At 36.3% G+C, this 16,527-nt stretch overlaps 1 protein-coding gene across 1 annotated transcript in view; it reads right to left on the reverse strand.

Annotated features, from left to right (window-relative positions):
- The window catches only part of WDR72 (WD repeat domain 72), a 192,111-nt gene that overhangs the window by 153,077 nt on the left and 22,507 nt on the right, over positions 1–16,527 (reverse strand). The window contains exons 9-12 of the mRNA XM_067747546.1: positions 15,625–15,766; positions 14,758–15,003; positions 12,280–12,500; positions 9,580–9,775 (exon numbers count right to left, since the gene is read on the reverse strand). Coding sequence (XP_067603647.1) covers positions 9,580–9,775; positions 12,280–12,500; positions 14,758–15,003; positions 15,625–15,766 — 805 coding nt within the window. The remainder of the gene's footprint in view (positions 1–9,579; positions 9,776–12,279; positions 12,501–14,757; positions 15,004–15,624; positions 15,767–16,527) is intronic.

Below are 16,527 nucleotides of genomic sequence, written 5' to 3' on the forward strand. Positions count from 1 at the left end.
GGACTTCCAATACTATGTTGAATAAAAGTGGTGAGAGTAGACATCCTTGCCTTGTTCCTGATCTTAGAGGGAATGCTTTCAGCTTTTCACTGTTGAGTATGATGTTAGCTGTGAGTTTGTCATCTATGGCCTTTATTATGTTGAGGTATGTTCCCTCTATGCCAACTTTCTGGAGAGTTTTTATTATAAATGGGTGTTGAATTTTGTCAAAAGCTTTTTATCCATCTATTGAGATGATCATATGGTTTTTAGTTTTCTATTTGGTAATGTGGTATATCAAATTGACTGATTTGAAGATACTGAAAAATCCTTGCAACCCTGGGATAAATCCCACTTGATCATGGTGTATGATCCTTTTAATGTATTGTTGGATTTGCTTTGCTAACATTTTGTTGAGGATTTTTGCATGTATGTTCATCAGTAATATGTAATTTTCCTTTTTGAGATATCTTTGTCTGGTTTTGGTATCAGGGTAATGCTGGCCTCATAGAATGAGTTTGGGGGTGTTCCTTCCTCTGCAATTTTTGGAATACTTTCAGAAGGATAGGTGTTAACACTTCTTTAAATGTTTGGTAGAATTCACCTATAAAAAGCTGGTCCTGGACTTTTGTTTGTTGGTATTTTTTAAATTACTGATTAAATTCCATTACTTGTAATTGGTCTGTTCAAATTTTCCATTTCTTCTTGGTTCAGTCCTGGGAGATTGTACCTTTCTAAGAATTTCTTCTTAGAAATTTCGTCCATTTCTTCTAGGTTGTCCATTTTATTGGCATACAGTTTTTCTTAGTAGTCTCTTATAATCTTTTGTATTTCTGTGGTGTTGGTTGTAACTTCTCCTTTTTAATTTCTGATTTTATTGATTTTGGCCCTTTCCCTTTTTTCTTAATGATTCTTGCAAAAAGTTTATCAATTTTGTTTATCTTTTCTGAGAATCAGCTTTTAGCTTCATTTATCTTTTCTATTTTTTTTTTAGTCTCTATTTTATTTATTTCTGTTCTGATCTCTATGATTTCTTTCCTTCTACTAACTTTGAGTTTTGTTTGTTCTTTCTCTACTTCCTTTAGGTGTAAGTTTAAGTTGTTTATTTGAGATTTTTCTTGTTTCCTGAGGTAAGCTTGTATGGCTATACTACTACCTCTTACAACTGCTTTTGCTGCATCCTGTAGGTTTTGGATCAACATGTTTTCATTTTCATTTGTCTCTAGGTACTTTTTACTTCCTCTCTGAGTTCTTCAGTGATTCATTGGTTGTTTAGTAGCATATTGTTTACAAAAGCTAAATATTTTTAAAATTTTTAATTAAATTCAACAAATATTTGTTAATTTCTTCCCATGTGTTAGGTGTTATGCTAGCTTTTGGGAATAGAACAGTGAACATGACAGACACAGTTCTTGCCCTTATGGTGTTTTAGGCTACTGAAGTATGAAATTTTAAGTATGAAATTATAAGTACATTGTGCTATGGGAACTAGTAACAAAACTCTCCACTACACTAACTTGCCCTCATCCCTGACTTCAGCTAAGAGCTTAGAATACTTGTCAGTACATTTGGGCACTTTAGCATAATTCATATACCACATTCTTATACGTTGCCCTATGTTTTTTCAAACTGTTTCAAAGGGATAAACTTTCCATGATTTTATTGGAAGGCCATATGTGATAATTCTAGTATACCTCAGAGTGGTATGCCTTTCATCAGAATAAGAAATAACTGTTGAGCTCAACTAGAGTGGGGACAGGAGGTAAAGAGGGAGAAACAGTGAAATTTTCAGTATAAACTGGTATGGTAATATATGAAGGACTTAATAAGTAATAGTTAATGTTTATTCAGTGCTAATTGCCATGAAGAGATGGTGATTCTTTGAGGAGTTAAAAGTTGACTGGGGATAATAAAGATTGGAAAGAGTAGAACAAGATTCAAACCCAGCAGTACGAATCTCAGGGCTCATGGTCATAACCCCTCTGGATGCTAATTTCTACTCAAGACATTGAACTTTGACAATTGTGCAACTATTCAGTAGCTAAACTGCAGACAAAGCTCATATGCACAAGTGCGTACAATAAAAACTTGCATGCACATGCACACAATACTACGTGAATCAAAATCTGAAATTATAGTGTAGCTGTGATAACTAGGACCAAGGACAAAAAAATAAAGATTCAAAAAATAGGCAGTAAAACTAAAAATACACGTTGAGCAATAACATCAGTAATTATTATAATAAAGAAGAAAAGGTGATATAGGAAAAAAGCCCACCCTGTGCTTTAATGCATCCTATTTTTGTTTTCTAAAAACAATCATCCCAAGAGAGTTCCATCTATAATCTACCACAACAAAATAACGTGACTTTGAGAAAATGACACACTGGAGAGACTACGGCCTGTCGGATGCTGCATACCCAAAACCTACCTTTAAAACGCATATAATGAAAGTCATACTTGTTTTGTGCTGACAAGGCAGTCGACACAACATAACTTTACCCCTATATCTACAAAGGGGTGTCTTTCCTTGATGAGAAAACCAAGCAAAACTGCCCCTCAGAATGGTATAGTTGGTAACTAGTGGAATTTAAAATTTTTATTTTATATACTCTATGCTATATACTAAATATACTATTGGGTTTGCCAAAACGTTCATTCAGGTTTTTCTGTTACACCTTACGGAAAAATCCGAACTAACTTTTTGGCCAACCCAACATATACTGCAAAAGAAGAAAACCAACTAAAATTTGTGGACTGGAAAATTACTCCTCCAAGTAGTGACCTTCTGTGATATTTTGGCGTGGCAAAGTAGGAATTTAGACACATGATTCTATTCTGTTAGGGAAAATATGACTACATATATCTGGGAGACTGTGCCTTGCATATATCTATATAGACCTCACCCTAAACAATTAAAGGAAACTCAGATCTATAGTAGATTAAACACTGGATGTTTTCTAAAAATATGGCCTATTAGCTATTAGTTGACAAACTTCATTTATCTCTCTTAATAGTTTTAGTTTTTAAATTTTCTTTTTTTCTTGTACTTTGAAACCATGGAAGAACAAATGCTTCATTTACATGGCATCATAGTAGATTGAATAATTTTATAGCTAACTGCTACTCATTTCACTAAGAAAAAGAAATTAAGAGAGAGGAAATTTAACACCTGTGGTGAAAATAACTCCAAAATGTATTATCTTCTTCCTTACTTCCTTAATTTCATATTCATAGGCTTTGTTCCAATGGTCTGTTTATAAGATGGTTGTTTTAAAACTCAGAATGTGTTTTCCCACAGAAACCATGTCATAACCAGAGGCTGGATCCTCAGGCCACACTGCAGCAGTAAAGCTTCCTGCTCAAGGTCACACAGCTCACATTACCTGAGCAGACACAAGAAGACATTAACAAAAATAGATTCACATGGACTCTCAGTTCTACCCACTCATTGGCCTTGAACTCCAGGCCCCAAGCCGCTTCTGAGATTTTCTTAGGTCTAGAATCCACCTTGGATATAATGCCTTTAAATATTCTTCTTGAAGCTAGTGCTGGGAAAGAGAAAGCCCAGCTCCCCAGCAGGAGCCACAGGAAGGGGACTGGCAGCTGCCCGTAACATATTTAAGAGCTTCCTGAACAAGGGAAACAATCTCAGCATTTATGTTTCTGGGTGACCGTCTTCCCCTGAGTACAGGAAGGACTGCCCTGAGCAGTGACACATAGTTTTGCCTATCCTCCCTTCCCGTCAGCTGTTGCTTCTGCTACCAGAGTGCCTGCCACTAACAGTCTCCCCACTTGCAATTTGCTGTTTCTAATCTGTCAGCTGAGAAATCTGATGACCAGGGCTGTTAGAACTGCATGTAAATTGAGAGCCAGGTGCCAAGAGATAGCCAGAGACCCTCTCCTTCAAGGGAGCAATGGCGGGGTGGGGGTGGGGGTCCTGGTAGCCATTTCTTTTCTTCTCAGAGTTTTTCTTATGTAATTCCCTGCTTGACAGTCTCAAAAAGCTAACCTCCATCTGCAGAAGGTGCTCCTGTTGTACGGTACAGTGAAGAACACACCAGAACGAAAGAGAGACACACATTCCAGTGCAAGTGCCCAACACTCAGCCTGAGGACCTTCGGATTCAGAAAATCTCTGTGCTCCATTTCCTCCTTTGCAAAATGGGTATAACCATAGAGAGTCAGTGAAGTATAATGAATTAAAATTACAAACTGCTTTAGAATGAGGTGTCAAAATAGTGATCTTTAAAAAGAATGACCATCAGGCTTCCCTGGTGGCATAGTGGTTAAGAATCCACCTGCCAATGCAGGGGACACAGGTTCAATCCCTGGTCTGGGAAGATCCCACATGCTGCAGAGCAACTAAGCCCATGCACCACAACTACTGAGCCTGTGCTCTAGAGCCCACGAGTCACAACTACTGAGCCCACATGCCACAACTACTGAAGCCCACATGCCTAGAGCCTGTGCTCCACAACAAAGAGAAGCCACTGCAATGAGAAGCCCGCGCACCTCAATGAAGAGTAGCCCCCGCTTGCCACAACTAGAGAAAGCCCGTGCGCAGCAACGAAGACCCAACACAGCCAAAAATAAAATAAATAAATTAAAGAGAAAAAAAAAACTACCATCATTCTTAGGGGTCTATAAACTACTGCTGCAAGGCAAATCCAGCCTGTTGTCTGCTTTTGTAAATAAAGTTTTATTGGAACAAAGCCTCACCCACTCCTTTATGTATTGTCAGTGGCTTCTGTGCTACATACAAGGGCAGAGTTCAGTAGCTGCAAAAGAGATCATATGGACCACAAAGCTGAAAATATTTACTCTCCAACCCTTTACAGAAAAAGTTTTTTTGACCTATCTTATCAATAAATGTTTTATTTTCAAGCAAATAAGCCTTCATTTTTCCCACAAAAAAATTCAGTTGTTTAATATAGCATATTTCACAACACAGGCCATAAGCTTAACAGAAGACCTTCAATAATATCATTTATATTTAATAACACACAAGAAATTCATTATACAAGTTTTCTGCTATGTAAATCCATTGCTGTGAACAGAAAAGTCCTCAGAATTAATTTAAATTCAATTCTCAAAAGAAAAATGAACTAAGAGCAGAGATTTATTTCTGGTATGCATTTTAGGGGAAAATATCAGTATTACATTATCTCTATTGTGTCTCATAGCAATGAGGGTGACAAAACTGCCCAGAGTTGTCAGTGTCAAATACACTGTGGGAGCTCAAATATTAATCAAAATGACATCTCCAATTTTTTCCCTTCCTAATCAGGCCTAAACATCATGGGACATCTGCTAAATCAATAAGCAAAACTAGATGCCCTCATCACTCCCAACCTGGCAGCACTGCACTTTTAGCCAGAAGACAAGGGGCCCCACTGCTGCATAAATACTCCTCTGCTTTGATTGTTTGCTTCTCCCATGAGATGAGCATGCCCACCTATGATCCCAAACTTTACCCTGGTACATATCTGGCTATGCCACCTGTCACTGAAAAGATACACCTCAGACAATTTCAAGGTAAGATAGGCATGGGGGTACGTGGCTCTAGAATATGCTTGTGCATTCTACCAAAGAGAATAAATAAATGAATAAATACCTCTCATGAATAAAATGAGAATAGGTTGTTGTAAAGTGTTTGTGAAAAACTAAAGTCTCATATCCCATCTTCCACACCTGGAGGAAGGTGGCACAGGGACTGACCTATACCCCACCCCCCAACCTTCTGCCAAGGTGGGCTTTTGGTACAGTTGAGAATTAATTACCTTTGGCTTTAATCCCCTTCCCCTGCCTTTTATTTCTAGGTCTCTTGCCCCCAAATCCTTATCCCGCTGACACCTCCTATTTCTCTCTCTAGGAGCTCTGGAGTTGCTCTAGTGCTGAAAGATCTGATAAATGCCTGAGTGTCAATTTATTCTCCTCCATGTATTTAGAGGAGGCAGAGGGCTGGAAAAATGGAGCAGAGGATAGGTCTGTTCACACATGGAACCAAGTTTGAACCTTTCAGCAAAGCTAAAAGGAAAAAAAGAAGAAAAATTGGCTGGCGTAGAAAATACACAGACTTCTACACAAGGAAGTGAGATATGCACCTGTGAATTCCAGAAACCCTAAGGGAGACTTGGAAGAGAAAGCTAAGGGTCTATCTACAGTTGGGCAGCCACGTTCTAAGAGCCACTGCAACCGGCCAATGGTAAGATGAACTCATTTGTACTCAGTCTACTGAAGTCCAAGAAAACTTGGGTTGGTTCATTTATTCATGTGCCAGGCATGTCAGTGAACAAGCATATTCTATACCCTCATAGACCTCTTTTCAGCCTAATTGTTTTGGTCTTAGCCGGCATTTTTTCTCCTAACTTTATGAAACTATAAATGGAAAGTCTTCCTGATCCTGGATTTTCCCACCTTTACAGAAAAAGGATAAAATAGATATCAAGTACAGCAAACATAATGGAAATATCTTAGCCAGATGAAATACAGCTTGAGAAAGAAAAAGTAGTTCATTAAATTTTAAACAAAATTGGAATTGCTGAGGTTAAAGGCAACTCAAAACAAAGCCAATACCAGACACAGACTAAAAGGAACAACATAGACTTACTCAAAAGGAATGAGTATGGTAAGGAGTTTACTTGTCAGCCATCTCCAGAGTGTCATGGGGCTCAAATGAGATTATCAAGAGGAGGATGCTTTGAAAAAGTGAAGAGGCACATCACAAATGTGATGGCAATGATACACTTATTGGTAACATTTTCACCAATTATAAGCTTAAGTTGAGTTATGGTTGTTTATAAACTATTACTGCAGATCACCAAGAGATAAACAGCCTCATAGCTTCATTTGGAATAAATATCCTATAAGTTAACTGGGCAGTAAACATGTGCATATCATTTTATATGGCCATTTTAAAACAAGCTATTTTTTTATAGGAAACAATACACATAACCAACTATAGGAGATTCCTGAGTTTAAGTATGGTGTGTCCATAATGGCCAATATGTCAATTATTGTCCATTTGACAACCCAGTCCATCCTTCCAATCCCCTTCTGTGTCCTGTTCTGTGCCCCTGGCTGATGCCTAGAACTGAATATCCTTCTGACTTCCAGTTGGATTAAACTAATGAAGATGGTGACTACAGAAGGAGAGAGAAGAGAATTTCTTCCAACTCTCTCTTTGTATCAGTACTGCATTTCTGGTGGGAGCTGTTTCTCTTCCATGATCCCAGGGAGTACCCACTCCTCTTTGGCTTCAGCTTAACTGGGTTCCAGTACCACTATTTTCTTGTCTTTCACTTCAGCCCTGGAGGTGGTAAGAGCTTCCTGATACTGCTACTGTCTGGGTGGTGGCCTCACTATCCACTCCTTGTCTGTTCCTTAATCCCTATCCACATCCCTATAAAGAGTCCTTTCCTTAAAGTCTCTTTACTTAACCCAGCTGGGTTGACTTCAATTTCTGGCCAGGACTGTGACTGAAATATAATATAGACATCTATTTATCGACATAGAAAGATGTCTGACAGAAAGTAGATCAAAATATAAATAGCAGCTATCTTTAGGCAGTGGGATAGGATTATTTGGATTTTTTTTATGTTTCTCTGTATTTTTCAACTGTTCTACATTTGGTTATATATCTTGGGAGCATAAAAAGAAATAATACAATTAAAATACGACGTGGGAATAAATATGGTTTCAAGAAGTACTAGTGGTTTGGCTTCCCTTCTTTACTGCCCGCCCCATCAGGAACAGATAAATTAAAAGTTGCATAGCCTGAAAGGTGTCCTGGTGGGGCAATGGAACCATAAACACTTATGAGTGCCCAGATATTTTTTATTCTTGCTAGACTCCATTTTCTAGGAAAAAATATGTTTGATTAGCAAGTATTTACAATTTCACAATTAAAGACAATGCAGTTGCGCTATATTTAAAGTGGATAACCAACAGGGATGTACTGTGTAGCACAGGGAACTCTGCTCAATATTCTGTAACAATCTAATTGGGAAAAGAATTTGAAAAAGAATAGATACATGTATATGTATAACTGAATCACTCTGTTGTACACCTGAAACTAACACAATGTTGTTAATCAACTATATGCCAAGATAAAATAAAAAGTTAAAATAAATAAATAAATACATACATGCTATCATAACCATTAAAAAATGCAGTTGCACACATTTATAAGTGTATGTGTTTTACAGATTCATATTTCACTAGCACAAATCAAGATTTTGCTGCATTTTTAAATAATATTAATAATAGTTAACTCTTACTAAAGACTTGGCATCTACAGGCTCTGTTTACAAGAATTGTAGGTATTTGTTAATTTAATCCTAATAGGAAGACAAGTATTATTACTCCTATTTCATAGGTGAGCAAATTGACAAGCAGTGAAGCCAAGTTATTTGTCCAAGATCATACAGTTTTTGCTTGCAGGTCCTGGAGGCAAGTCCAGGCATTAGAACCTATTTGATCCATTATACTCAATCATCACTCAGGTTGATAGATTACCTAAGAATTCTAAACTCTCTTAATCTTGTGAATATGTGCAAAGAACAACGGGGAGGGGTTATACTCGTGTGTAACCTAGCACACTTACAGATCAGAGCAACAAATTCCTCATCCATGCAATGGGGTATAATACCATGCAATGGGATATAATACCGCTTCTACCTACCCTAGAAGTTGTGATAATCTAATGGGAAATAAGCATGAGGCCCATCAAAGCTGTAAAGCAAAGCACAAATGTAAGGTGGTATTATTTTGCATCCTCCGTGTACCATCGTCATTAATACATGAAAGTCAAATGTAAAGAAAATAGCAATTATTTTGGTGAAGCAATTATTTTGGTGAAGTATGGCTCTAAACTATTATAAGCTATCCAGTCTGTTCACAACGCCCAGCATAAAGCCACCACTGATTAATCAATACAAATCATGCAATGGTTTCAGTGAAATGTACTCTCCAGGGCACTCCCTTGACTCACATTCATTCATTACCTCGCTTTATTTGATTTGTTCCCAGCATTGGCCTGAAATGTGTTACTCTCAATCTTAAGTTATACAGTAAAACTTTTTGAAAAACTTCAAAGTTCAAACTATACATTCTCTATGCTCTGACATCAAAAGTTCAATGGAACCACTCAGTTTTCAGTTTCTCTGACTCAACATTTTGGAGTTTTGAAATTAATTATATTCCATGATTACTGATCAACAATTAGCTCAAAATGTTGCTGAGATGGTGAGTATGCTGAAGAAAGCAGAATTCAATGACTGAGACTAGTAGTAGGACACTAAATTTCTCTCTTGTTAATAGTTAAATTAGATAACTTATGTTTTTATTTATAGCTTCCAGAAATATCCGGCTCGTTCCTGCACACTGCTCTGTCAGGTAATCATCAGTGGGTTAGGATCTGACTTGGGCTGTTGTGTTTATTTTCCATACACACCTTCAAACGAAGCCATTAAATGCAGCCCAACCAAAGGTAAAAGCAAGTGAGGGCATCACCATGTCTTTTCTGGAACTCTCCACCCAGCCAAATGCTTTGATGCATAAAGATATAAAGGATGAAAAGGGGTAAAATTTCAATTTACCTGTCTCAATTTCCCAGATGTATACAGAGTCATCTGCACATCCAACAATTAGAAAGTTCTCGACGGGATGCCATTTTATCATCTTCACAGGGAAAAGGTGCTTTCGGGCGCTCAGGAGGCACCTCCTCCCCTCAAGGTGAAGGAGAGCCACGGAATGGTCACTGCACACACAGCAAATTACCTGATGACTTCGTAGCTATGAAAAAAAAAATGGCATTCTTTGTAAGCTAATAGTCAAATGCTTTCTTTAAAATTAAATCAGATTTTCCCCCCTAGTAACATAAGTTTTTGTTAAAATCCCATTTACAAAATGACAGTTCTGCTTTTTCTAGCACCTCTCCACATAACACTGCACAGGGGAGCTTTACAAACAAAGTAGATTTTAAATTCAAAGACCTATTAGGAAGGTCAAAAGACACAAGTAAAGAGGAGAATTCCAGGCCAGATCTACTTATAAGATAAATGAAGGACTTGATCATCACTCAGCAGATTCAGGCAGCGAGGCAGACATCGGAAATAATGCAGAATAAAATAAACCCCAGAACTAATTTGTTGCCACAAAAAGAAGCTATTTGTAGACACAAGCTTAGGCCCAAGGGTATCATGAGCTGATATCTTCCACTTAGAGCCTCAAAATGTGATTTGGTGCTGTTCCCAGAACTATACAGATTCTCATCCAAACAGGAAACTCAGTGTAGACACAATCTAAAAGAGGTAAGCATTAGATAGTTCCAACTGAATGTACAGCTTCAAAGACACAGGGACCAAAAATAGTCTCACAGGACAAAGATTCTTAAGATACTTTCAAGAACGTCAGCATGTGGTTACCTTCAGCATAGTTTAGGACAAAGACTATTCTTGCTGGGTGCCGCTGAGGCTCATCTAGGAGAGGGTTACAGGGCAGCTTTGTGCCTCACCACGAGGTCCAGGCACTGATCAGCCCATCAGTGGGTATGGCTGGGGTGTGGTGAGAAGGGGCAGTGGGTAGTTCCTCTGCTATTTTTTTCTTTTCTAACCATCTTGCTATGTCGATGCTCCTACTTTGACTAAGGCACCTGGCCAGACTTTCGTCTGCTATGTTAAAAGCATCAGCTAGGGTTCCTGAAGAATCTCCCAGTACCCATCACTGACCTCTCTCTGTGGGGCATTGGAGAACTTGTTATTTTTCCTAATACTTGTAAAGGAGACTACAGATATTCTGAGGGGGGGAGGGGGGATCACAAAATGGCAGGTGTGATATATGGGGAGCCTGGACTTGTAGAATGGGGCACAGATGGCATTGCCCCCCAACTATTACCTCTTGGAGAACCTTCCTGACCCCCAGTCTCTAGAATAGACAGCTCAGTGTACTTCAGGAAACTCACACACACCTACAACACAAGAGAACACACATAACACGTGAACACAGATCCTATGGCCAGGAGTAGACGTATACTAGAGACCCACACTAGGCCAATCAGATTCTCTTTTCTAGGAGTTTGAAATTGTAAAGCTAAAAGAAATCATAGGAAGAGGCAAGAGAATGGAGCAATCACAGAAAAGCAGACCATTTTGGAGCAATGGATTCAAAGAGTAACCTTCGTTTCTGAATTTAAGTTCCACTGTAGGTCCTTGCTCTAGTGCTTTGTCTTGGATGCCTAGGGATTGCCCCTTGTGCCCTTTCAATAAACTCCCTTTTTATTTGACTTTGAATGTGTCCTGATCCTTGGAGTTAAATCATCTATGACTGAGGCAGAAGTAAAAGGGGTCAGGAGTGGAACTGACTTGGACTACGGTCCTGGGTCTGAGAGAAAAATTTTTTTTTTGAAAAAGGGAGAACTTCAGGAATAAAAGATATATCAAGGTATCCCAAATCACCACATAGGTTTTTTTTTGGGGGGGGGAGGGGTCACTTAACTTTGTTTTACTGTTTTGGTTAATCATTTCTGTTCCTGAAATACTGCTTTCATTTTTTCTTACTACAAAAATACAGTGCAAGTTTTCTCTGATTTTACTTTGGAACTGATTTTTCATAACATTACTATGGAGAAATAATGTTTACAAGTCAATCAACTAGCTTATAAACTCAGAAAACTCAAAACTTGGCTGTCCATATTTTATCAAAGATATCAGCTTTATGAAAGCTGAATTTAAGCTGACATTGCATGAGAAAATTATACCTGAAAGTATTTCCTTTGCTCAGCACAAGGTAGATGCTCGTAAATTTGTTAAAGCTCATCATTTGTTAAATAAATGAAAGAGTAAACAAAAATCTATTTAAGAAAAAGAAAGTGTAACTATCATTATTATTAAATTGTTGAAGGCAAAAGTTAATTTTAATTTACAGTTCCTACATATTTATTTTTCCATTGAGTGTCCATTACTTTTATTTAAAAAGAAAATTCCATTAAAAATTAAGATGTAGAACTAGGAAAAAAAAAAGAACAAACGTATAAGTACTTAAAGAGAATTAACTGACTTTTGTAAAGCCAAGAATTGATGAGACCTTTGCTTTAGAACCAAATTATCTGTATAAGCTGTAAAAATAATAAAACGCATAAAATATAAGAAAGGAATTCATAAAAATCATCCAGTTATATTATGGTTTTTTCTTTTCTGTGGAAATATGGGTTATTTTTCCTTACATTTTTTAAACATTTTGAAATGTTATATGTATAACTTAAATTTATGTATTATGTTTCACTCTTTATCTTAACTTACTTTGAAATTCTCTGGTGACATCAAAAGACTCATTACTATACCAGCTTGCAAAAAGAATTTATGCAAAATTTCTTCAGTAAAGATATCCCACAAGATGACCCATGAGTCCTGGTCCCCAGACACCAGCCAACTTTGGTCTAATTTTGAAGAGAGACCATGTGGATAAAGCAAGGAAGTAACACTGTGGTGATGGCCTTTGAGAACTTTCTGAGGAAGGGAACCTGGAAAACAACCAAACACCAAATAATAAAAAAGAGTTATTTTTGTTCAAGAAATAGTCCAGAGATTTTCTTTTATAAATTTTTTATGTAAGGAAACTACATATAATTAAAGGTAGGCAGTTGACTAAGAAAATTAATGAACAACCTTGGATTCTCTCAAAAAGCAAGTGCCTATTATAAGCCAGGTCATGCTTTTGATGGAGCACTAAATCTGGTTGTTCAAAATCTATTAATTCTTTAAGGATGTTAGCAAGTTACCAATTCCAGTGCCATGAAATAGCAAACTCTGTTCTAAAAGAGTGAACGGTTTATACATTTTGTCTCTATAAAAATAATCTCAGAACACTACTGCTGTCCTTTAAAACAGCATGACCAAGTCTAGTATAAAAGAAAAGCAAAGTTTCACAGAATATTTTTGCTTTAAAAGATATTACAGATTACCTAGTTCCACCATTTTGTTTTACAGATAAAAGTATCTGAGGCTCAGAGAGGTTAAGTGGCTTGAATCCAAGTGTGAAGAAACACAGCATAATATTTAAGAGCACAGCTTTGCTGTTAAACAAATCTGGCTTTGTTTTTCTCGGTCTATCACTTACTAGATGTGTCACTGTGGACAACTTGCCTTTTCCCTCTAAGCCACAGGTACTGCATCTGAAAAAGTGGGAATAATAACAGCACTTACTTCACACAAGACTACTGTGTGGAGTAAATAAAATAATGTCCATAATTTCTTAGCACTGGCACTTGGTAGGAACCTAGGTGTTTCATACCATAGCTGTATTAGAACACAGGCTTACTGACACCCAGTTTCCACACTGCTTCTTCCTTCATTATTAGCTAAACCTAAAAAAACTGGAGAGGACCACAGACCACAAACTCTCTTTATTTACACTGAAAATGAGTCCCAAAGAATCATTATTACTTCTATTCCGTCAGGTACCTTCTCACTTTATATCCACTAGCAAACCAAGATGAATATTAATTCAGATGCTAAAGATCAAATGTAGGTTTCTGCTTGTTTTCAGAATAAGATAAATCAGCCTAGATAAAATATGCTAAGGTCTTAAGCTTTTTTACTAACTTTTAACAGCAGCCATTGAGATGTAAAGTGATGTATTACCTCTCCTTGCTTTATTGCTACTCACTCCTCTATTTCAGTCGATCACCGAATCACTGAAAAGTTAGAACATTTAGTAAGTAGCCAAAGTAAGCTGAGAACAGCAATAGGCAATGTAACAAGTTTCGTATTTTTTTTTTTTTTTAATTGATATTTGGTCTGTCAGGACCTTGTAGTCTAGTAGGGTCCATACAATGAAAAGTGGTATACAAATTTACCTACACAGCCCCAAATCTCAATCACCTCCTATATTTCTTTCCTTTACATGAGACAACTTATTGCATAATGGTCTTTATTTAAGAGATTTTCACTGTTGCAGTGCACAAAGATATATAAGAACACATTTACATTTCATTACCAAAAAAATTAAAAATTAAAACAGGAAGATACCACTTTCTCCTGATTGGCAAATATTAAAAAATTGAATAGCACAGTAAGTTGGCTAAGCCTTGGGGGAAAAGGCATTCTCATACATCTGTGTTAGTGGACACACATGTATATTGATGTACTTTGGAGAACATTTTAAGATATATTTTCAAAATTAAAAATACACATAAAGGTTGATCTAGTAATTCTACTCCTGGAAATTAATACTATACATATACCTACATATATGTGCAAAGATAGTTAATTCTGCATTGTCTATAGTAGCCAAAGACAAGAAAAAACTTGAACACCCATCATAGGAGATTTTTTAAATTAGAATTCAATCATTATTAATCATTTAAAATTAAGTCATAAAGAATGTGCTCAAAATATTTTATTAAGGACATTTTAGTAAAGTGTGTAGAATGTGGTTCTATTTTTATAATATAATTAAAAATGTATACTGCTCTTTTGTTATATGCTTATATATGCATAGGAAATTTCAAAAAGTGTATAAAGAAACTTATTAGCACTTGCCTTTGGTGATCTTCCTGGAAGATCAAAGAAGGAGAGAAATGTATTTCTCATTGTATAACCTTCTGTTTGACTTTTAAAAAAAACCTATATGTGCGTTTTACTTTAACATTAAAACATGTACAAATTTATTAGCAAATGCCTGTAATTTTCTTAAGCTTCAGCAATCTTCTTAGTATAGCTTATTAAAGTTGAAGCTTAGGTAAATTAAATAAATAGGGTCAAATAAAATTCAATGACCTTTTAGTAAAGAACCGCCTTCTAGAAGTCCTGCTTTGGCAGCATTCAAAGCCTGTGTAATGAAAATTGTCCCATCTTCACAGCCACATATTAGTTTATCAAGGCTTGGAACATACTCTGATGAAGTGACAACCGCAATTCCATTCTCATCTCTAAACCCAGAGAAGTAGTCAATAATACTTTGTGACATGGTATGATGCTTATCAAAATTATCTTGAAGGGTCCAGGTGGTAGTTATTGGTATCTCTAAAAGGAAAACACATAAGGGAAAATTTGGTTTATAAATTCATCATAGATATAGAAAATATTATCAAGGCACCATACTTTGGGGAACATGGAGACTCTTTTGCCATCCTAACAGTATGTTATAGGCAGAAAAGTTCTGCCATCCATTGCTTTCACTCCAAATGCTATTTTATTGATTCTTTCTCCCTCAAGGAGCCTCGGAAGAATAGATGTGTATTAGTGCATTCATTTTAGACTTAAATCAACTGAAAAGAATGGAGAAACTCTTTTGAATAGAGAAATTGGTTGAAAAGGGGTACAGGATATGGACATGACAAATTCAAAAATATGAATATGGTCTATCAGTCTATCCTATATTCATATTGTCAACATTCATTTCAAGTCAATAAAACATCATTCATGTTAAGTTGATGTTAATTTGAATTACACTTGTTGCATTGTTGTATAAGATCTATAAGCATCATGTTTATACTACTTTTATGTTAGTATCTAATGCATAGTGGTACATGAGAACTTTTTCTTGTTTGTTGACTCATATTACTCAACTTAAAAAAAAAAACACTGAGTTAATTATAAAGTAGTTCTCAGAAGACATGTGATTAGAAATAGAAATTGTCTTACCTTTAGGAGAACCATCAAACTTGGATACAGGAACATCAGGGATGTGCCACAAAGTAATTCTTCCTGAGACTTCTCCAGAGAAAAGTACCTTATAGAAAGGCTCTTTCCTTTCATTCATGTAGCCCATAACAAAGGGAAGGCTCTGGTCCAAATAAAAAAGTTAGCATTTATGTAGAAAAAATATCTTCAAAAAAATCTATATAATGGCAGCCACTGTTTTTAAATGAAGGGACAAGACTTCATAGATGAACTAAATTATTTCCATTTATTTCCCACTGTTTAAAAAATTTCAAGTAAATTAAGTGAAATAGTCCTCTTACTCAAAACAAAAAAGTTTTTATGAAATAAGAAGCAAAGTCATCAGCTAGATTTCAGAGAGTTAATAAGAATAGTTAACATTTATTGAACATGTTCAGTGTATGTATTACGTATACTGTTAGGGTCTTTGCATGTATTCAGTTAAGTAGTCCTCACAATAATCCTGTGAAGTTGGTACTATCATTGTCTTCATTTTACAGATGAATAATCTGAGAGGAAAGAGGTTAATTTATTTAAGGTGATATAGATGGCAGTGGGCTTTTGAGTCCAGTAATTCTGACTCAAGAGCCCACGTCCTGATGACAGTGCTGTACTGTCCACTGAGGAGGTCTGATTTCTTTATGATCCCTTCAGTTCCAATTGTCAGTTAAAATAGCAACAACTAATATTTGTGTGGTAATTTTGTGGTATTATTATGCTTTCTACTTTCTTTTGACCATTTTTCAGATTTAACATACTTGATTTTAAACTTCCCAAATGGCCACAAAGAAAAATGAATTCATAACTTACATAGATAGATAGGTAGATAGATAGATACTAGTAAAAATAAATGTATAAGTTATAATTAACATAAGTATATTTATA

The sequence above is a fragment of the Pseudorca crassidens genome, chromosome 1, assembly GCF_039906515.1.
Source record: "Pseudorca crassidens isolate mPseCra1 chromosome 1, mPseCra1.hap1, whole genome shotgun sequence".
Taxonomy (NCBI): Eukaryota; Metazoa; Chordata; class Mammalia; order Artiodactyla; family Delphinidae; genus Pseudorca; species Pseudorca crassidens.